We start from the raw sequence: 24,904 nt of genomic DNA, 5'->3' as shown, positions 1-24,904 counted from the left end.
TTTCTCATTATATGCCCTAAGTACTGCAGCTTACGGCCCTTCACGATGTTGACTAAATCTGCGGTTGTGTTCATCCTCCGTAGCACTTCTTCATTGGTGACAAATTAAGGAATAGAACAAGATAAAGAAGTTATTATAAAGTAGAAGTTTTTTGGTTCGAAACAGTAAGTAACATTTATCCTATCCGGGCTATACACATCCTCCTCATTTCCCGAGTCCTTGTCATGGCGTTGTGACACTCTAAATATTGCTTGCTTGCTGTCTCCATTGGTCAGAATCCTGTGCCAGATGGACGGTTTCATGTAGGGAATTTCCCACCAGAGTCTTCATTTGGTCAGCCTATCATGTTGGAGATCTTCCTCTTGGTCTTCGGCCTTCTACCTTTCCTTCTACTATCAATAGTTCCATGGCCCTCGTTCTTCTGGCAATGTGGCCGAAATAATTTAGGTATGATCGATTTACTTTTTTTAACAGACTGTCTTTTATATGAAACTCTTTCAGAACTGACAGGTTGGTTCTGTGTTCTATTCAGGATACGCATAGAATTCTTCTGAAGACCTATATTTCAAAGGTTTCAATCTTGCTTCTTTAGATTTTTTTGAGAGTCCATGTTTTAGCTGCGCATGTAGCAATGGGAAAAATAGGGGCATTGATACCTGAGCTTAGTATTTCTTTTTATTGTTCGATCTTTCCACATTTTAGTTAATTTAGCCGTTGCGATCTGGGCCATTGCTAGTCTACGTTTGATTTCTGAGAAGCAATCGCTATTGTTGTTTATCAGGGAGCCCAAGTAAACAAATTTGTACATGTATGTGCTGTACATAACATATAGAAGAGGAAATCCCGCAAGTAATGAAGAAAAACAAAATCAAGGTGATTCGTCTCTTATGACTGTTTTTTATTTGAGAGTACCTAATGATATTTATAGTAGGGGAGGAGAGTAAAAAAAGTGCTAAATTTTTAGTTACTTGAGCGTTATGGAGACCTATTGGGTTGTGAAGACTAGGTCCTAAAGCTAAAAAAGTTAAGTAAAGTTTTCCAATTAAGTGGAGACTTTCCATTTCCAACAATCGTTTTTTCCTGTTATAGCGCCATATCTCTATAATTCGAAAAAATGTCTCGAATAAAAGTTACTTATTTTTACGTAAGGAATCCAAATCTGCAGTTAAAAATAAGGGCTTTTATTTTTTAAGATTTTAAAGTAACCCCGAATGGGTTCGTGTTTGGTGTGATTCGAAATCAAAAATATTGAATACGTGTTTTTTGCAGTTTTTCGATCTGATGTTCATTTCGCGAAATATCACGGGGTTTCTCTGAGGGGGTTGTGTTTAGTATCATTCGATAAATTTTTGAAAAATACTTAACACGTATTTTTTAGTTCTTTAGTCTGAAGTTTATTTCTCGAAATATTCGCTTTTTCCTTGTGAAATTTTGTGACTCACCCATTTCCTTACGCGCCGCTCAAACCGTCAGAGTTTTGATACACTGTTCTGAATGTACTTAACTTACCTTATCTTAATTTGACGATTTAGAGTTTTTCTAAGGATAGATTCTTTTTCGGACCCCCTTAACGAACTCACCTGTATTAAGACCCAATATGTGGTAGCGGTACATTTAAAGGGTACAAGGTTTCTCCACATGTGATTTTCTGATGCGCTCGAGTAACTGCAAAAATCGCCGCTTGGGTTCCCTTACCATTATGAATATAGAGTTTTGTTTTTTTTTAATTCTGGGTAGCATGACATCATAATATGTCATCTTTTTATATATTATATTAAAATAATTTGTAGGAAGAGCAAAAAATTATTAAAACAAGAAAATTTTTTAAATAACAAAAATATTAATTTGTTGGTAATTTTAAATTTGATTTTAATTTTTTTGTTTGGCAATAGGTGTATTATATCTCAATCAAGCAAAATGCTGATAGAACAAAATGAAAAGTACCTACGACTTTTGAGTTTACGAGTTTTAAGATATTCTAAATTCGCTATTAACCTTCCGATGACTAACCTCTTTTTTTCCTCACGGTCGAGATTACATAAAGGTAACTAGCTCAAGAGTCAAATCTTGAGGAAAGAGCCTTCTTCGAAAATGTTTCCATTTTCGTAGTCTTCATATTTATCTCTGTCCATACAAAAATAGATTTTGATAATGCGCAAATTACTAGGAACTCCACATAATAGACTGTACTTACCTAATATAAAATTGGAACATAGAAAGCCAATGGGGGTCGTCTTTGAGCCTAAAATTAAGAAAATATGTTTTATTCGTAAAATAAGGGGATTTTTTATTACAAAATATAAGGGCATCTAGAATGATATTAAAGTCAGACACAAAAATAATGAGTTACAAATTGAGAATATTTATGAATTTATTAAGGAAAAACATATATATTGAGGTCAAAATTGACTACTCTTGGTCATCCGAAGGTTAATAGATAGCGATATTTTAATCAAATTTTATTTATATCTTTTTGGTGTCACTCTGAATCTAATTACATAATATCAATCTTTTAATAAAAATTGCTAATAAATATTCTTTATTTATTAGAATAAATAAACAATCGTACGTTAGTATCTCATACAAGTTCGAGCTTGTATTGAGCCATAAGATTTTAAATACACAATACCATGTGTTTAACTTTGCAGCTTTTTAGAATTGTTTTATATTCCCAAAATGTTGTAAGTAACCTGTAACCTATAAATTGGAAGAAATTTTAACTACAAAGTACAGTTCCGAGATCATTAGTGAGTAGCTCTTTAAAGTTTTAGAATATATTTACTCTTATTCTAAGGAGATCTTGTGAATTATATATATATATATATATATATATATATATATATATATATATATATATTATAACAAAAATTAATACAAACATTTATATAATTATTATCACAAAATTTAACTATACATATACACAATAGAGAATGTTTAAATTAAGAAGAATTCTTCAACATGCTCTTGTTTTGAAACATATTTATTAAAAAAAAATTGTACCACGTGTTATTTGTATCTGATGTAGGTGATCTGTAGGTTCAAGAATGTATTTAAAACATTTCAAGAGCGCGGTAGTAATGATAGTCATTGGACTGTACTACAGATTTCTAAAAACTAAAAATATACGTATCGTAAAAATCCATGATATTGATAAGACAGTAAAGTTCAGAAGACAGTAAAGAAAAAAATATTCGACTATAAAATATTGGTAAAAAATTACAGAAGAAATATCCTTTTTCTTGGAAGGCTATAGTACGCTCTTAGCGATTTTTAAAAATTGGAGATTATCACTTATCCAACGCCCACACTCTCTTAAGATTGTAAGCACGTCTCCTAATATATCCTACGCTAACTTAATTCATTGTTCTCCCGCAACTGCTGTTACATCATAGGTACCCATCTCAATTCACGTCTGTGATTTTTTGTCCCCCTTGATGGTCACTCCACGATTCCCAGCCCATTACCATTTAATTTTTACCACCTCCTCAACGATATACCTTGTTTCTTACATGTATACTCCAATTACCTATAATTCGTTACATTACTCTTTGTCTGGTTTCTAGTTTTTTATAGATTTTATTGTAAAAAAATTAATTAAAATTCTTTATAAAAGGTATATAATGTATTAAAAATTCCCTTAAAAGAGCTACATCACAAATGCAAAACGTTTTCGATCTGAGTACAGATCATCATCAGCGCTGAACAGGATGTTCACATGCTGTGAACATCATCATCAGTGCTGTTCAGCCCTGATGATGATATGTATTCAGATCTAAAACTTTCTGCATTTGTGATGTAGCCCTTTTAAGGGAATTTTTAATAAATTACATACCTAGCTTTGATAAAGGATTTTAATTAATTTTTTGTGATATATGGTATACAGCCAGCTACAGGAAAACTTTTTTCCTTGTGGATTTTATTGTAAAGGACATGCTCGTGGAAGACATATCTCCGTGGCTATGGTTCTGGCGTACTAAGCTGGATGTCCCGGGTTCGATCCCAGACACAGAAACCACACAAAACGTTCAATTTATAATTGAACTGAGCCGCCACCGTGCTATGGAGGGCATGTAAAGAGCTACGTAAATTGTCGTTAACACCAAAAACCTTAGCCAGAAGGTTACACAAATAGACGATGTATAATACGACAATATACTGCGCTACAACTAGTTTAAAACAACAAACCACATCCGAAAAAAGAGTCAAGGTCTTCAATACATAGTATAGTTTACTATAATTATGAGTGGATATACTTTAGTACCTAGTATCCAAGTGCTGTACTTTATGTGCTGTACCAAGTGCTGTAACAAGTGTACTCCGTAAGTTTATGTTTGAATTAAAATATGTATCCTGTTTTTCAAAATAAATATCAATTTACAGAAAGCTAAACTTAATTGTCTTCCTCGTTTTCTGTTAGCATTCAGATTTGGTTTTCCTAGCTTGATGACATGACTTAACTATATGATTTTGTGCTTGAACTTTTCTATAGGATTTTGTATTCTTGAATTTTCTGTTCTTGACTTATTATTTCCTTTCCTTTCAGAATACTATATTTAACTGTAATATTATATCTTATAGCCAAGTCAGAATAGACATGTTAGTGTCCAACATCCGTAACGGATAGGCACCATAAGAAGAAGAAGATTATATCTTAAAGGTCTTGAATAATATTCAAGAAGTGGGTTTATGTGGTACCAAGTAAAAATCCAACGAAATAGCATTGGTCCATAAATATTAATACGTAGGGCATGAAATCCAGATTGCGAGGGACAATCAAACTGCCAACTACAAAGAAGAATGACCTTGGCCTGGGTCGCATATGGAGCTCTATCAGACATCTTCGAGAGCAACATGCCAAATTATCTGAAAAAGGAGACGTTCGCCTAATGTGTACTTCCAGTCATGACTTACGGCGCCGAAACACTATAGTTCACCAAGGCCACAGCAACCAAACTTAGAGTGGCCAAAGAAGAATGGAACGGTCACTACTTGGACTGACTCTTAGATACAGGGTTAGAAACTAGGAAATCAAAAGATAGACAGTCACATATTTCATAGAGCGAATAGCATGGCTAAAGTGGAATTGGGCGGGTGATGTGCTAGAATGATGGACGGGAGGTGGACCAAAAAAAATTTCAGTTTGTAGACCACGAGCAGACAGAAGAAGTAGAGATAGACCATCTACACCAGCGGTTCTCAAACTTTTTTAGTCGCGGCACCCTTGTAGTCGCGGCACCCTTGTAGGGCTAAGAATATTTCAAAACACACCAACCCTTGAAGCGATTTTTGAAACGACAAAAAATGAAACTGTTTCGATGATGTTTTCATTATATCCTTTATAATTATGGGAATCTTTGTAAGTTTGATCCTCAAATCCCTTGATGCTTGAAGTTTGCTTCTGTATTTGTTTTTATTTAATGTAAGCATATGCGGAGAAAGAAGACTTACAGACAGAGATAAGTCGATGTGAAACACCCAAGTTTTTTCACTGCAACCTTGCCAACAACATTATTTTCTGAATAGACCTGCATCCAGAACTCTTCTTGGCTTCCTTCACGGCATTTAAGTTTTAAACTGCTATCTTCGCTGATCTCAAGTTGATTTTGAAAAATTTCATTTGTCATTTCGACAGGTTTATTTTTTGGGTCGCACGAAAACGGGTCCATCATCCAGCTATATAAGTCATCTGAGTCAATGTCAGGAAAATAGTTTACAACTTTCTTCCAAACCCTTCAAATGAGCAATAACTATTTCAAAGAAGTTCGTTTGAGGATTGATTTCATTTGTTATAACAAATTTCTGTAATCGAGAGAAATTTGTGAGGATCTTTTTTCAACACATGCTTTGAAAAATGTAACTCTTTTACGCAAGGCTTGGATTTTATCTAATTCTGCTCCTCCTTTGTCTTGAAGCGAAGTGGTGGTTTTATTTATTATTTCCAAGATGCCTGAAAGGTATCTCAATTTTAGCAGCCAATTGACATCTTTTAATTCTTGGATGAAAGACTCTTTTGTAAATGTGATAATCAGTGGATCTTTTAGTTCAAATAGTCTCCCTAAAATTGTTCCCCTCGATAGCCACCGAACCTCTGTTGCAGCAAAAGATTGAAGTGATCCATACCCATATCTTCAGCGGTGAGCTTTAAAAGGCGTGCTTGAAGCGGACGGCTCTTCACATGGTTAATTATTTTCACAAAACCATCCAATACGTCTTTCAAATCTTGCGGCATCTTTTTAGTTGCCAAATAATGGCGATGTAAGATAGAATGACTGCTGGAAGCATTTTCTGCCACTACCTTTATTCTAGACATCGTCCCTCTTATTTTACCAACCATTGCAGCCGCTCTATCACTGCAAATATACACACATTTACTCCACTCTACATCATTTTTTCTATATACTCGTGGATAGCCTTGAAAATTTCTTCACCAGTGGCATAACTTTTAAGCTCTTCACACATAAGGAGTTCTTCTTCTATTTTCATCCCGAATGGAAAACTCACAAACACAAGCAGAACAGCAAGTCCAGCAACGTCGGTACTTTCATCAAGCTGTAAACTGAAGAAGTCACAAGTTTTTAATATATTTATAAGCTCTCTCTCTATAAAGTCAAAACTCACTTATCGGCTGCAAGAATTAAACTGTGGAATGAATGCAGGTAGCAGTCGGCTGTTTGTTTCTCGGTCACCATCGAGAATACACAAGTACAAATAATAGTCAACATGTTTCGATTGGACAGTGGCGCAGAGGTCGGTTGTTCCACTTTTCTTTTTTAAATGTTCCACGTCATCATCATCATCATCATTGGCTCGACAGCCCTTTCTGGGTCTTGGCCTGTTCCAGGATTCTTCTCCACTCTGATCTGTTTCGTGCTTTTTTTCTCCAGTTTTTTATTTTTAAGGTTTTTATATCATTTTCTATTTGTTCTAAATATCTCAGCTTCGGTCTTTCTCTTGTTCTTTTTCCTACTGGCATCTGTTTGAACATTTTGTTTGGTATTTCGCCTTCTTCCATTCTTTCTACATGTCCTATCCAACGCAGCCGTCCTATTTTAATGAATGTTATGATATCTGGATCCTGGTATATTTCGTATAGTTCAAAGTTGTACCTTCTTCGCCAAATTCCATTTTCTTTTGTGCCCTTATATATGTGTCGCAAGATTTTTCTTTCAAAGGTGGCTAGCAATGTTTCCTCTCTTTTAGTGAGTGTCCAGGTTTCTGAGCCGTATGTGAGTACCGGTCTTATTAGGGTTTTGTATATTTGGCATTTGGTTTTCCTTGCGACGTTGTCTGATCTTAGTTGCCGAATTAAGCCATGATAACTTTTATTGGCAATACATATTCGCCTCTTCACTTCCTCTGCTACGTTATTATCAGATGTGACTAGGGATCCCAAGTATGTAAAGTTTTTTACCCCCTCAATGTTGTATTCTCCTATTGTTATATTTTGTGGCTGCCTTATTTCTGTGTTTTTACTTACCTGCATATATTTTGTTTTGTTCTGGTTGATTTTCAGGCCACTATTTTGTGCAGCTCGTTCTATTTGATTGAATGCCTCTATCATTTCTCTTCTTGATCTTGCGATTTTGTCAACATCATCTGCAAATGCTAGTATTTGCACGCTTTTATTAATTATTGTTCCTCGAGTATTGACTGTTGTGTCCCTCATTATTTTCTCGAGTACAATGTTGAACAAGATGCATGATAGAGCGTCTCCCTGGCGTAGTCCCTTTTTCACATCTATTGTTTCCGTTAGTTCGTTTTGTATCCGGATTTTACTTTCTACTTTTAGAGATTCTTTTATCAGTTCTATTAGTTGTGTTGGTATATTAAATTCTTTCATTGCTTTTATTAAGAATTCTCGGTTTATATTGTCATATGCGCTTTCGAAGTCTATGAAGAGATGATGTGTGTCGATGTTATGTTCACTTGTTTTTTCAAGGATCTGTCGCAGAACAAATATCTGGTCTATTGTTGACTTCTGTCTACAGAAGCCACTTTGGTACCTGCCAACTATTTTTTCAGCGTGTGGTCTAAGTCTTTCATAAATGACGTTGGACATTATTTTGTATGCTGTATTCAGCAGCGTGATTCCACGGTAGTTTCCACATTCTAACTGATTCCCTTTTTTATGTAATAGTACAATAATACCACTATTCCACTCCGCTGGTAGCTGTTTATTTGACCATATCTTTGTTATCAATACATGTATTGTTTTCTGTAGTGCGTCTCCTCCTTCCTTCAGTAATTCCGATGCTACTTGATCCGCTCCCGGTGATTTATTTTTCTTTAATTTGTCTACTGCTGTTCTAATCTCGGCTATTGTTGGTGGACTCTTTTCTCTGTTGTCTGCTTGGTCTAATGGTATATCAGGGTTCGTCTCACTCCCATCTCCTTCAAGCTTTTCCGTAAAATGTTCTGTCCATCTTCTTAGTATCTCTTGCTGTTCTGTCAATATATTACCTTCCTTATCTCTACACATCGCCGTTCTCGGTTTGAAGTCTTTTCTGCTTTTGTTCAGTTTCTGATAAAATTTTCTTGTCTCTGTCGATCTACTTAGTTCTTGCAGTTCCTGAAGTTCTTTGTTCATATATTCTCTCTTTTTTCTTCGGTGAGTTTTCTTTTCTTCTCTGCGTAGTTGTTTATATTCTTCCTCTGCTTGTCGGGTTCTGTGCCCCTGTTGCATCAGTAAATATGCTTTGATTTTTCTGTCTGTTAGAATCTGACATTCTTCGTCAAACCAGTCATTCGTTCTTGTTCTTCTTTCTTTACCCTCTATGCCTAACACTTCTTTAGCTGTCTCTTTTATGATTTCTCTGCACTCTTCCCACTCCTTATTTGGGTTTTCATGTTTTGGTCTGTTTTCTAGTTTGATGCTTATCTTTTCTTTATACTCTTTATTTTTGTTTGTTTCTTTGAGTCCTTCTACCTTGTATCGTTCATGTTTAGAGCCTCTTTCATTTTTGATGTTTGAAATTCTAGCCCTTACTCTACTTTCGACCAGGTAGTGATCAGAATCCACATTTGCCCCTCTTCTGGTGCGGACGTTTATTATATTCGATTGGTGTCTCGAGTCTACAATAACATGATCTATCATATTTACTGTCATTCCATCTGGGGACTTCCAGGTACCCTTGTGTATATCTTTGCGAGCGAAGTATGTGCTAGCAATCACCATGTTAAGTGATCTTGCTAGGTTTATTAACCTATTGCCATTGTCATTTGATTGCTCATGGAGACTGTGCCTACCTATTGTAGGTTGGAATTGCTGTTCTCTTCCAACTTTGGCGTTTAGGTCTCCATAGATTATTTTTATATCATTTTTTGGGCATGACTGATATGCGGACTCTAGTTCATCATAAAACTCTTCTTTAGTTTCATCTTCTTTTTCTTCTGTCGGGGCATGCGCATTAATTAGACTGTAATTAAAGAAACGTCCTTTAACTCTTAAAATGCACATTCTGGGGCTAATTGCTCTGAAATCTCTTATAGTATGTTTTACTCTCTTGTTTACTATGAATCCAGTGCCCAAGACGTGATCTTTAGGATCGCAGCTGTAGAAAATCGTGTGGCTTCTTTTTTCCATTATATTGTTTCCAATCCACCTCATTTCTTGTATGGCAGTTATGTCTATTTTGTATCTATTTAGTTCATTTAAGAGATTTTGGAGAGCTCCCAATCTATACAAGGTTCGAATATTTCATGTCGCAACCCTCAAATCGTATTCCTTTTTCTCGCACAGAACGGCTCTTCACATGGTTATAATTATTTTCACAAAACCCTCCAATACGTCTCTCAAATCTTGCGGCATCTTTTTAGTTGTCAAATAATGGCGATGTAAGATATAATGACTGCTGGAGGCATTTTCTGCCACTACCTTTATTCTAGACATCGTCCCTCTTATTTTACCAACCATTGCAGCCGCTCTATCACTGCAAATGTACACACATTTACTCCACTCTACATCATTTTTTCTATATACTCGTGGATAGCCTTGAAAATTTCTTCACCAGTGGCATAACTTTTAAGCTCTTCACACATAAGGAGTTCTTCTTCTATTTTCATCCCGAATGGAAAACTCACAAACACAAGCAGAACAACAAGTCCAGCAACGTCGGTACTTTCATCAAGCTGTAAACTGAAGAAGTCACAAGTTTTTAATATATTTATAAGCTCTCTCTCTATAAAGTCAAAACTCACTTATCGGCTGCAAGAATTAAACTGTGGAATGAATGCAGGTAGCAGTCGGCTGTTTGTTTCTCGGTCACCATCGAGAATACACAAGTACAAATAATAGTCAACATGTTTCGATTGGACAGTGGCGGAGAGGTCGGTTGTTCCATTTTTTTTAAATGTTCCACGTCACCCTTGGCAAATACTTGAGGCACCTCAGGGTACCGTGTCACCCACTCTGAGAACCTCTGATCTACACGATGAACAGACGACGTCAAAACGGTTGCTGGGAATTGGTTGCAGGAAGCCCAAGACCGACAGAACTGGAAGAAATTAGGGAAGGCCTACGTTCAAATTTGGATACAGAAGGCTGGATGATGATGATAATGATGGGTTTATGTGTCAGGGCCGTAAGTACGATGTTGGTGGCCCCGGGGCAAACGTGATCTTGGGGCGCCCTACCGGGAGGTGTGAGGAATTTACCCCCCAGCGGAAGGGAGGTCCGGAAAAATGTTTGACATTTAACCCGTTGAAAACGCATTTTCTCTCCTGTGTGAACACCACACTCTCTTCTTTTTTTTCAGCATATCCTGCAATCACTATAAAATTAGCAGCGACATTGATTATATCTTCATCTGTATCTTACGAACGGATCATGGCGAACGGATTCGCTAGACCTGGGCCCCTATTCCGGATGCATTTTAGTTTTTATTTCGCCAAAATAACTAATTTCCTCAGTAACAATTTACATCTTTACGAAAGGTCTCGGGGGTCCCAGCTTAGCCTGGGCACCCTCTCCCAATGGCATTTTAGGATTTATTACGCCGAAATAACCAATTTCCCAAGTAATAATTTAAATTTTTAGGTTAAGGTCTCGGGTACCCCAGCTTAGCTCAGGCCTCAGGGGCCCTTGTTTTGTTCCAATTGCATTTTAGTCAAAAAGACTAATTTCCCAGTGAAAAATTAAAAATTTACGTTGCGGTATTTTTAAAAAGTCTTTTTAAAATTGTCATTTGAAAATCTTTCGTTGGGATCGGGTTTTAAAATACATATTTGATTGATCGCTTGTACCTGAACGTGTGAAGGTCGTTCTGTACTTTGTGAATCGTTATTTTAGTTTTAAAGTGGATATTTGGATTGTAAATTTGTGTAGTGCATTGGAAGCTGATATTTACTGCCGTCTGCGAGTAGGCGAAAGGTAGATATTACTTAAAATTTGACTACAATTGTTGCATCGAACTGTTTATTTTGTTTATGTCGGAACTTTTTTGTGTGATTATTAGTGAAATACTAATACCTTTTAAATCACCTCTCGCTTAACGACAATTTTATAAGCAACCAGTAATACGCCATGGTGTGTTGTTGGTTGGTCAATAATTACAATAATCATGGATAATCCTGAATCTGTTGCTTTTGACTACAAGGGCAACAAAATTGAGCAAACTACTTTAACTGTAACAAAATCCACAATGTCAACAAACAACGAAGAAAACAATACACCTACAGCTTCTTATCTTGCCGCAGCTAAAGCAAAACCGAAACCTGTTTATCCAAAAAGAGAACAAGCAGTTATCATACATTCTCATCCTAATCTTGTGCTACTAGACTACGTTAAAGCAATCGGAAACATCGTTAGTCCCAAAAATGTTTGTTTTGCATCGAAAATCTCAAACAATCGAGTGTGTATCTACTTATCAAGAACCAAGCTTGTAGATCAGCTTATATTGGAACATCACACAGTAACTGAAAATTCCGTCGAGCTGAGTATAAGAAGACTAATTTCTCCAGCTAAGAGAATATTAATATCAAATGTCGATCCATTCTTAACTAATGAGGCCATAGAACGTGCACTGAAAGATTTCGGACTACAAATGGTATCCCCTATATCACTATTGAAAGCAGATATCCCAGGGGATGAGTATGCGCATATTTTGATTTAGACGACAAGTCTACGTTACTCCAGCTACTGAGAACTACGAGCTTCAAACGTCACTTTTAATACAACATGAGCATAACACACACAGAATATTCCTGTCTACGGATCGTATGGAATCTTTTCTTTATAAACAGCCTGGACATACAGCAAACAAATGTCCTAACACAAACACACAAACAAATACAAATATTCCTTTAGTTCCAAAGGCGAATACAACAACAAACGAAACACCTTCTTCACCTGTACCTGGAATGAAGAGAGCCTTCTCAAGTTCAGTAGATTCCAACGCAATCAACGTGACAGAAACACAAGAAGAAATTTCATCTGAAATGCCTCCTCCTGATCAAGATGCAAACAAGAAACCAACGAAACAACCTATGAAGTTAAAAAAAGATTCAACTGATAGTTCAAAAATCACTGATGCCTCAAAAGAAGAAATAAAAGATTGCTTTAGTAAGTCATCACACTCTTTTTCTATTTTTGTAGACAATTTCATTAGTTTCTTTAAAAATAGCTACGGTAGTAGCAATCCACTATCTGAAGCACAACAGTTTACACATGACATCAAATCTTTACTATCTGACATATATAATGTTTATCCTTCTCTAACAGATAGGTCACTAAAGTACAGATTTACAAGATTATTAAAAAACACAGCAGATACGGTGAGTTTAAATTCTCTCTCATCACTGGAACCCCAGGATGAAGAGTATTTCTCATATACCTCCCAACTCTCCGAAAAATCCACATTTTAGTAAAATTCAATCTAATTCAATGGAACTGTGATGGGTTTTACTCCAGACTTGAACACCACACCTCCAAAAGTTAATCCTTGATACTACTGCCAACATACTGTGTTTACAAGAAACAAATTTCAAATCTGATCACAAAAGACTCCTAAAGGGTTTTGTAGGTTACCATTTCTTGAGAACTTACTATGTTAGGGCTAGCGGTGGAACATCCGTATTCGTATCAAATGATCTCTACTCCACACATCTTCCAATTTGCACAAACCTAGAAGCTATCGCCGTTAACATCTGGTGCCCAAATAACATTACAGTTTGTAGCATATATATTCTTCCAAATTATAGCCTCTCTAAAGCTGATCTAGTGGACCTCATATACCAACTTCCTTCACCTTTTCTTTTTGTTTGAGATTTCAATGCCCACAATACAATGTGGGGTTCTGAAAGAACCTTCGGCCGAGGAAAGACTGTCGAAAATGTTTTAAATATTACTGACACTTGTATCATGAATGACCATTCCAAAACCCATTTGAATATTGCTACTGGCACATTCTCCTCTATAGATTTAAGTTTATGTCATCCAAAAATATATCCTAGTCTTACATGGAAAGCTGTTGACGATCTTTATGATAGCAATCATTTCCCTATTTTAATATCTGAAAAATTAGAAAAACATTTCGACACGTTTAAAAAAATGGAACATTTCTAATGCCAACTGGGATAGCTTTCGGATACATACTGAAAGCAAACTAAACCAGCTTGAATTATCAGAAGATGCCGATAAAAATATTGCCGCTTTCAATAACTGTATAATATTTGCTGCTGAAGTAAATATTGGACAAACACCAATCTCTTTAACTCGTGAGGCAACACCTTGGTGGAACGAACAATGTTCTCTGGCTATACAACAAAGTAAGGCAGCATTAAATAAATATCGCAGAGATAGCACTAAAGAGAATCTCATCAACTTAAAATAACTGAGAGCTAAATCTAAGTATGTAAGCAAACAAAGCAAAAAAGACTTCTGGAAAAACCACATCTCATCCATCAATACTCACACTCCTTCTAGCCAAATTTGGAAGAAAATTAAACATGTCAGGAAAGAAAACATATTCAAGAATTTCTGCCATACTCATTCAAAATAGCGCAGTCACTGACAGTCAACAAATTGCTAACATTTTGGGTGAAAATTTTCATAAGAAAACAATCAAACATTTAAATTTTCAGCCCCCCACGTCTACTAATCTAGAATCCAGTTTATCTGATTGCAAAAAATCCGATCTAGACTCTCTAAATCTGCCGTTTAAATTACAAGAATTATCAGACACATTGTACTGTTTCAAAAATTCAGCTGCAGATCCAGATATATCCCCTTTATCTTTATTAAAAATCTTTCTCGACCTAGTCTAGTCAAACTGCTTGAAATTTACAATTTAATATGGACCAAACAATCATTTCCAAATATTTGGCGAAAATCCATAATTATCCCAGTTAAAAAACAAGGCAAACCTCCAACTGATCCAAATTCCTACAGGCCAATTTCTCTCACATGTACAATTTGCAAACTTATGGAGAAAATGATCAATTAAAGACTCCTGTGGTACCTAGAAAAATATAATATATAAATTTAGCACAATCAGGTTTTAGGTCACTTCGAAGCATAGCAGACAATCTAGCAGTTCTCCAAACATCAAATCATTAACGCCTTCCAGTGCAAGCAAGACGTAATAGATGTTTCATTTGATATCGAAAAAGCTTTCGATACCCTCTATATATAGGCCTATTATTATAGCTAAACTCAAGGAGTACAATATATCCGGAAATATATTTTCATTTACTCTAAGGACTCTAAGGAAAAGTTAAGCCATGTAAATATAAATATAAATTAGTGAGATAAATTAGAAGAGATTGTTAATTGTGAAGAAGAATAGATCGTGAGCTAATTAATTATTTCCATAAAATCTTAAATTACGGAACAATAGGTACAGTTGTAATAAGAGGAATTAAAAAGGATCGAAGAAGTATACCTATTTATACTTTATTATACCAATATAATCGGAAACAATACACATGAAAAATTGTCTATTCTGTAGGGAAAAATCCATTGTAGATAGAAAAAAATGAACACATTTCTTTAGGTGTGACTGACAGATAAACCAGAAGCTTCCATCTATGTTAATTTATAACAAATAACTAAAGAAAAAGAATTATTTAAAAGTATATTTTTTACGATCAATTTGTGAATTCTATAGGTATATTTTTCAATGCGTTGACTCGACCAGTCAGCAATCTTACACTTTTGGACAATAAACGCATAAGCACCCAATATTCCACCAGGAGGGATGAAGCTAGATAAATATTTATTGATATATTTGATGAATTGAGAAAGAAATACTTCAATACAGTCTAACCCGCTTATTGGAATAGCCTTCATGCCAATCAAAAGTATTCCTATAACCGGGATATTCTAATAACCGATCATAGGTCGCTAGTAGAAACGTTTCCGGACCTCAAATTTCTATTACTTAAACCGGGATATTCCTTTAAGAGGTATTCTAATAAGCGGGTTTGACTGTATACCAGACACAAAAGAGTCAGTGAATTTTATATAGATACAGTTAAAGAACCAAAAATACAAAAAGGAACGTCACAAAAGAAGAATAAATAATTATCAAGGAATTAGCATGTTACAATCTTAAGACTGTACATGTCAATTATTCGCCCAGTTGTTACATATGGGAGTGAAACATGGACTCTACATCAGCGAGAAATAAATAAATTGCTGATATTTGAAAGGAAAGTCCTCAGAATGATATTTGGTCCTCAAAGAGATGAATTGACAGGAGAGTGGAGAAGGCGCCGCAATGCTGAATTGGTGACTCTATATGGTACTGAAAACATCGTCAGACATATAAAAGCTAATCGGATAAGATGGGCAGGTCATGTTGTAAGATCAGAGGAAGACAGAGTGCTAAAGACAGTGTTCTTCGAGAGACCAGACGGTAGAAGATCAGTGGGCCGTCCCAGAAAAAGATGGAAGGATGATGTTGAAACCGATCTATCTAGGATTGGGGTACAACAATGGCAAATCGAAGCGCAAGATCGCAGAGGATGGAGGGCCATAGTGGATGCGGCGAAGACTCACCCCGAGTTGTAAAGCCAGTCAAGAAGAAGAAGAAGGAATTAGCATCAACTTGTATATCATTAAAAACAAATTCAAGATAAGTGTCCACACCTGGCGCTTCTATTTCACAGATTTAAAAACCAGCTCTGAGAAGAATAAATACTAATACTAATTTTTTAATTATAAAATTTCCAGCTACTTGTTGAAAATTCATGTTCAATAAAATACAAAATAAAACCTAATACAGTCAACTTTTTACTACTTTTATCCCTAAAAGAAACATCACGTTGACTGCATTCTTTCCAAATAAAAAGTGTGTTTTATATTTTATATTACTTTTCCAATCAGTCAGGATATATTACCAAATAAAAATTATGTGATATCGATAACCAATCTAGCCATCCCATAGAGGGCTGCAATATTACCTCGAAATGTGTAATTTACCATGTTCACAGATATAAAATATAAATTTGATCTAAAATTTTAAATTCGAATTCGTGAGTAATCCCACTCGCCCAAAGATCTCTACCAGAAGCTTTATCGCGACAGAAGACAGTAATATATATATCATAATAACAACTAACCATGCCGGAATTGCTAACTTGTGATTAATTGTGTTCAGATTTATCTTACGGGGTAAAACACAGGAGAAAACATAAAAAGAGGGAACGTTTCTTTATGATGACCCTTTGAACGTATGTTTTTAGTTCTGGAGTTTTGATTAACATTTAAGATATTTACATAAGGAGATCACAATTTTGTTAAAGATTTCTTCTTAAATAGTCACCCTGTATTCTAACAAATAAGTAAATAATGTGCAAAACCCTTACTTTTAGTACTCTAAGTACTATTGTGCAATTTTATCACCAGTTGTTATGACGATTCTTAATTAAAAAATAAAATTTTAAACCAGACTCTCTATGTCATTGAGTAGCATTGTGTTCTTTAGAAAATCTGGTAGATAAATTTAACAATAAAAATATACAATAGAAAAGGAAGATTTTTGACTATTTTAGTATTAGTACTACAATGAAAATGATATGGTTAATATGCTTCATTTTAGAATCAATATTATGTATTTATGATTCAGACAAGAGATTAATAATACTTTTATCTGGTTTATAAAAATCTATAAAATCCAAAACTTTTAAATTACTGTCACTATAACGAAAATATAGCTAAAGTCTTTTGTAAAATATGGAGCAGAATATCAAATTTATTGCAATCAAGTGCAGGTTTAAAAAAGGTCTAGTCCGATAGAGGATTAAATAGAGCAGCGGTTCTCAATCTGTGGTACATGTACCACTGGTGATACATTTCATTTTTTGAGGTGGTACACAAAACGCAAAAACAGCCAAAATAAGCACCACTATTATAGTTAATTAGATCGCCTAGTTAGATATGTATTTCAGTTAGGTGGTACCAAAAATAATAAAAAGTATTTGGTGGTACATGACACAAAAAGATTGAGAACCGCTGAAATAGAGGATAGAGGACATAAAATATGTCACAATAATACGCCACATTGTGGACACATCAGGAATGACAGTCACTTACCATATCTCCTCTGAAGTTATCATTTTGTTGTTTAACATGGCTTACCATCCTAACATATCTTATGTTTTCTTTCTTTTTAACTGCACGTTGTCTTATGCCATAGATAGTCTTATCGCTGTATTTTTGGAATTTGTTTTTTGTTTCAAAATTCTGTTTTTAACTCAATTTATATTGCAATATTTCTTTTACACAAAATTCTATTTTGTTTATCCTATCTAACCGTATCACATATTTAGTGCCCATTTCTCTATAATACCTACTTTAGATATCTAAAATTATTACTTTTCAAAATAATTTTACCATCTTAAGTTATGTCGTATTTTTGTCATAATAACTCAATCTTCAGATGAACGTTCCAGATATTGTATAATTTGATAGTCAAATTTTAAAGCTCGTTCTTTAAATGTACGTATAGTCAAGAGAAATAAGGTTTTTTCGGGACACTTGACCAGCCAGGTTGCAAATGGATTTTTTTGAGTACTATTATATGCCTCATACATTATAAATACAAAAATGCCCGTCACAGTTCGAACGCGAATTTTAGTTATTAACAAATAAGGGTCAAAATAGCAGTTGTTTCGTTTAAATCGCTACAGGTAAAAATAGGGTAATTAAATATCTTATTTAGAGTATTTATATTTTAGTAGATAAGCAAAGGTACATAGGTACAACAGGTAAATAGTACATATAATGCACAAAAAATTTCAGGATGATTCGTCAATTAGTTTAAATTTTATTCAGTTTGTTTACCCCAAAGAGCTTTTCTTTGCAATGTTGTTCGGAAAATAATAATGATACAGCATTTCTTTCAGCAGTGAAAACCACATGAAAGAATAATACTTATATTTTCAAAGTGTTTAAAAAATAAATAAAAAGTCATTTTTATCATTCCGAAAACATTTTATATAAGTAGAGTCAAAAGTAGAGTAAATCTATTGTGCGATTTCCAAAGCTGATATTTTTACACGAATTTTCAAATAAAACTTTTCGCCGTGGTTAATTACGGTCAAAGTAAGCCGTTTTTATTATTTAATTCACAGTTACTTCTATATATGTACATAAAATTCTCCTGTAAGTGTTAGTTACCATACTCCTCCGAAACGGCTTGACCGATGTTTATGAAATTTTACACGTATATCCTGTAGGACTGGGAATAGGTTGTAATCTATTTTTTCACCTACCTTTACCGAAAGTATACTTTTCCTGATCTAACTGAAGGGAGCAAAGTCGTACTTTTCTTCTATAGGGAGAAAAAGTACTTTTCCTCCCCAGGGAGTAAAAGTAAGAGTGACGTCATGGTATGTCATTGACGAAATAACTTATTGACGCCCTACACAATATTCTATAATCTATTACGTTAAAATCTACACATTTTTACATTTATTTGTAGAACACCCTGTATTTTGCAGCATGATAAGGAACAGTAAATTGTTATTTTGGTTTCAATGTTTACATTAATAATTTTACTTATATTTGACAGTTGACAGTTCTACTGTACCTACTTGTTAGTTTTAGTTCTCTAATAAATTTTGTTAGTTAGTTACATAAATAAATTATTTAAAAATGAAAAAATGACTTGGTATTTGAGGAAGGTGAAAAAATCGTATGTATAACATAGGAGTAAAGTGCCTTTTCCTCCCTTGAATGATTACTGCCCTCCGCTACGCGTCGGGCAGTAAACTTCATTCTCGTGAGGAAAAGTAGCACTTTCCTCTCTTGTTATACAAATAGCTATTTCATACCCATAAGTTATAAGGGGGTTGCCCCCTGACATTTTTTTTATTTTTTTGGACAAAATTGTCTACCTTAATATTATACAGGGTGATTGATTAGTAGGGTAAAGCTCAATAGCTCCGCTATAGTAATAGATAGCAATAAAAGTTAATAACAAAAATTTTAGCCACCTTTGAGCTTCATTTACATTACAAAATTAGTTAGAATGTTACAGGGTATTCGATAACACAGTGGCAGACCAAACTTATGTTTTTTTAAACGGAACACCCTACATTTTATTTTAAATTCGAAATCCTGTTAACCTCTCCATCACAAAAATATAAAGGTTTGTTATGTTATACAGGGTATTTACAAAGTTATAACCAATTTTATATGAAAATCGTAACAAGTTCAACTCCCTGTATAAATAAAAATAAGCAAAACAACAATGGTTTATTAATGCCATATTTTTTAACGTATTGTCAAAATTTTCAAGAATGGTCGATATTGCTAATTTTCTTTATATCAAATACAGGGTGAGGCAAAACGCACGTATCACTATTGAAAAGTACCATTACCGTACTTTAATTTTTAGATAACATTTCCTATGTCTAAATTTATTGGTTTTCGAGATATTTTCATTTTTCAATGGACCAGTAGCGCTACCACCCAAATCACCAGAATTTAATTAACTGGACTGATTTTTTTGGGGTTACGTTAATAATGAAATTTATAAAATACCTCCAACAACAAGGGATGAGATAAAAATAGAATACAAAGTGTATTTCGATGTGTTAATTTACAAATGCCCCGTAGAGTAAGTAGCTCATTCAATGATCGTTTTTAGGCGTACATAAATGTGTTACTAGATAATTTTGAACACCTTATGTAATTAAATATTAAAAATAATTTATTAAAAGTAGCTTCTAATTTTTTCAAACATGTTTTTTTGCAAAATGTATTACTGATAAATTATGTTTCGTTCTTTATTTGTTACATTGTTACATTTACATACAAAAGTAGTGTTTAATTGTCTTCACAAAATATTGTATTTTGTGTTTGTGTGTTGTTTTGTAAAATTTATTACTAATTTTCTTTGTTTATTTGTTGCATTTACATAAAAAGTTAGTTTTTAATTGTTTCAAAAATGTTGCATGTAGTGGTTGTGTTTTTCTTTGTAAAATGTATTCCTAATAAATTATTTTTATTTCTTTATTTGCTACAGTGTTACATTGATTACCGGATTGATAATCAGTAATCTTCATTTGTCAATTCAGTCATGGCTTACTTAAAATTTAGATAAATTTAAACACCTAAAATAATTTGCTATGAAGAATGAAAATATCTCGAAAACTAATAAATTTGGGCATAGAGAATGTTATATAAAAATTAAAGTACGTCAATGTTACTTTTCAATAATGATATAAAATAGAGGGTGTTCTATTTAACATTACTGAGAAAATAATGTACTTGCGTTTTGACTCACCCTGTATTTTATATAAAGAAAATTAGCAATATCAATAATTCTTAAAAATTTTGACAAAAAAAATATGACATTAATAAATCATTGCTGTTGTGCTTATTTTTATTTATACAAGGAGTTGAACTTGTTACGATTTTCATACAAAATTGGTTATAACTTTGTAAATACCCTGTATAACATTACAAACCTTTATATTTTTGTGATGAAGAAGTTAACAGGATTTCGAATATAAAATAAAATATATGGTGTTCTATTAAAAAATGAAACATAGTTTAGGTCTGCCACTGTGTTATCGAACACCCTGTAACATTCTAACTAATTTTGTAATGTGAAGCTCAAAGGTGACTAAAATTTTTGTTATTAACTTTTATTGCTATCTATTACTATAGCGGAGCTATTGAGCTTTACCCTACTAATCAATCACCCTGTAGAATTCATTATTTAGTTTAAAATAGGTCTTATTAGTACTTAATGTTAATAACTCCATTATAGCTGATACATTTAGTCTTGTCCTAATTGTCAATGTATTATCATTTTCTAATTTCGTATTAATTATGTTTAAAGTTTTATCTAATGGCACACAGGGCCGCGTTTAGGTCAAATGACGCCCTAGGCAATTCTCTAGTAGCCGCCCTTAAAACATGTACCATTTTTGCGAAAAAAAAATGCAAGCAGAATTTTTTATTTAAATAAGAATTGCTATTTTATAAGTATATTTATAAATAAATTATTTTTATTAAATAATTATTTATTGAACATAACTTATTATTAAAGTACCTATACCTTAACTTTTTCTATTAATATTGATAGAATGATTACAAAAAATTGATTTTTGAGAAAAAATTATTTTTTCAAAAATGGTTTAAAAAAATTAGACTGTTTATTAATTAATAAATGTCTAGACAAATTGCATATTTGTAATGTACACAAAAGTACATACAAATTAAAGGAAGAAAGATCAAAATCCATTGAGCAGATCCCAAGATATAGAAAATGATATTAGTTTTAAGTTGCTTTTTTAGTTTTTGAACTCATGCATTTGTCGGCTCCGGCCAGGTAGCTGACATCTTTTTTGGTCATTTTTGACCCATAGGATGAAAACCTACATGTTTCCTGCTTAGAGTTCGCGTCCGTTTTTTAATTATTAACAATTTAGTGCAATCAAAGCAGTAGCTTTCCCTTCACTTACCATGACTAGTCACCATTTAAACTACATTTTTAAAAATTCGAGTAAAATATCACCTTTTCGAATATGTAAATAGTTATTTATGATATAATGATGTTTTCTTGATCACAAAGCACTTTTTAAAAAATTACTTTTATTTATTAATACAAAATAAAACTTTTACAACAAAATATTAACTTTGATACAATGAAAAGTAAATGATGACTAAAACATGAATGCCTGTTTACTAACTAAAATGTCTTTTTATAAGTTTACATTATCTTAATGACCGTGGTCCAAGTCCTCTTGATAAAGGGTTCAGTAGCGTGGTTATGGTAATATCTCTCCTTCCTCCATAAGCGAATCCTTAGTTTGTGAGGATTCAAGAAGTTCTTGTAGAGCTAGAGCTTGCTGGGCTGGAATTTTCGGGCTGAACAGCAATTTGTAGAGTCGTCGTCTTTTTCTTGCTATTATGTACATAATAATCGCTATGGCAAGGACTATTAAGAATGTAGAAAATGAACTAAGTCCTAGCGATACTAATGGTTGAAGGTTAAGTCTCTCGATTGGTTGTATTTGTCCGTGCGTTTTTGGGACTTCTAATTTTTCCAACAATATGGAATGTTGTGGCTTTAGTTTGATTGGTACTATACTGGGTATTTGAATCTCTTGGGTTGTTTTCGGTTGTATTTTCTGACCAAGTATGTATAATGTTTCATTGGTTATGACAATGCTGGAGCGGGAAATTCTTCGTTGATTTATTGTTAATGGTTGAACTATTCCCAATAGGGTGGCATCTTTTGTTTCTTGGATAAAGTTTTCGGAGACGTCGACTATCGTGCATGTTTCGACATTTGGTATCTGGCATTTGGATTTTACTTCGTTTTGGCATACAATATGGCTGGATTTCTGCATACAATCTTCGTACCAGGTATTGTTAGAGTAGTATCTCGCAGGTGGAATAATCATCTGATGTTCGTCATTAGGTATTGGATAAATTTTAAAAGTAGGGTAGTATGAAGGATATAGGATAGGTATTTTTAATATTATGAGCATATTATTTTGAGTAATACATACAAAGGCATGTGAAGATTCTAATAATTCGTAAGGATGTTCTTCGTCAATAAGTAATGCATCGTGAGAATAAAGAGGAATTAGCATATTTTGTAAAGTTTTTAATTCTTCAAGAGTAAATAATTCTACATTTGGTATATTTAGTTGAGAAAGAGTGATTGTTCTAATTAATTTTTGAATGTATCCGTTTATTGATTGGATTTCAAATATTTCATTGATAACGGCTAATTGTTGAGATAGGTGATCTAATGCATTCGAAAGAATTTTATTATTGTCGTTTATTTTTCTTAAAAGGTTATCTATTCTAGTATTAAAAGTATCTCCAAAAGATATTTGTTTATTATATTTTGAGATTAATTCGTCTTGTTTTGCTTCAATTGCGTTGATATGTAAATTTAATAATTCCATATCATTATTGTCTGGATTACCAGTGATAAATTTAATTGTTGTTCCTAAAATGTTAAGTAAACCTCTTTTTAATCTTGGTTTACGGGTTATCTTATTTAAATTGTCTTCTGTTTCCGTTAAAAGATGTTTGTATTGATTACTTAGTAAGTTAATGCCTGTGACTTTAGGCAATAAAATTGAAAAGGTTAACGAGCTATTTGTTAATATCTGTTCTATGTTTGATAGATTAATTTGAATAATGTGTTTGTGATAATGGGATATTGTCTTAGAAGGTCCAATTAATTCTTCGTAATAACCATTATTTGGAATTTCTTGTATTAGGGTCGTTGCCTGAAGATGTCGAAGCATTGACCTGCAAAGGGAATTTTTTATAAGTTTTTCGTAATCGTTTAGCGTTTTTAAGATGAGCGGTAGTTGTGTTATTCTTATCTGTTAGACCGATAACTTTAGTTTTAATTTGTTTCGTTGGCTTAATAATTTGATAAGGGTCTTTTAACTTTGCTTTATTTTTAGTTTTTCTTACGTAAATATTTTCGTTAATATCTGGGATTGTTTCTGCTGATTTATTTATTTTTGTTAGGGCGTCGTTTCGTTTTTTCTTTTGTCTTTCGTATAAATCGTTTATGAAGGGAAGTAATTCGTCTTTGTGTCTTTGATTATAAGTATCGTATATTGGAAGGTCGAAATCAAAATTAATTTCTTCTGCATAGGGGCCATAAAGTATAGAAAAAGGTGAATAATTTGTTGCTGAATGGATGGATTGATTGTAAATTAAAATGGCATGAGTGAAAGTATCATCGAGTGAGTAATTTGGGTTTTGCGCTTTAAGAGTGCGAAGTTTTTCTAATAGTGTGGAATGAAAACGTTCTATAGGTGAATTTGATGAGGAATTGTTGACTGTGGTAAAATGTACCTCGATTTTATGCATTTTCATGAATTCTTTTATGAGACTAGCGTTGAATTCTTTTCCGCTGTCAAAGATTACTTTTTTCGGATAATTATGGTGACTAAAGAAATGTCTGATTTTATTTAGGACTGAAGTTGATGATTTATCGGGTAATTTATAACATTGTGCATATTTTGAAAATGAGTCAATTATTGTAAGATAATATTTTTTGTCACATTGAAAAATGTCTAGATGTAGGATATCGAAAGGTTTTTGACCTAGTAGCGGTCCTAACTGGGGTAATTGATATGGGTGTCTTTCATATTTATTTTGCAGGCAAATTTCGCATTTATTGATGTAGTCTGCATTGACGGCCAGTAAAATTTATGTCTAAGGTGTTTATATGTCTCGGTTATACCGTTGTGATTTGATGTATGGTATATTTTTACGCATTCTATTTGTTTATTTTCGTCTTTTATGTCTTGTAGAATTGTATTGCAGAAGTTTGCTTTTACTGTACTATTAATATTGTCTCTATAATAATTACAAATAAACGGTCTGTATTCGTGCGGGACTTTTATACCGAATTTTTGTTTTGGTCTTAATATTTTTCTAAGAGCGTCTAGGATGCAATCTTCCCAG

At 33.5% G+C, this 24,904-nt stretch overlaps 1 protein-coding gene across 1 annotated transcript in view; it reads right to left on the bottom strand.

Annotated features, from left to right (window-relative positions):
* LOC114337914 (probable cationic amino acid transporter) overlaps positions 1 to 24,904 on the bottom strand; it is a 1,427,575-nt gene that overhangs the window by 24,827 nt on the left and 1,377,844 nt on the right. The window contains exon 14 of the mRNA XM_050641785.1: positions 2,195 to 2,242. Coding sequence (XP_050497742.1) covers positions 2,195 to 2,242 — 48 coding nt within the window. The remainder of the gene's footprint in view (positions 1 to 2,194; positions 2,243 to 24,904) is intronic.

Source organism: Diabrotica virgifera, chromosome 1, assembly GCF_917563875.1.
Source record: "Diabrotica virgifera virgifera chromosome 1, PGI_DIABVI_V3a".
NCBI lineage: Eukaryota > Metazoa > Arthropoda > Insecta > Coleoptera > Chrysomelidae > Diabrotica > Diabrotica virgifera.
The sequence above is the reverse complement of the archived record's forward strand: the minus strand, read 5'-3'. Positions and strand labels throughout refer to the sequence as shown.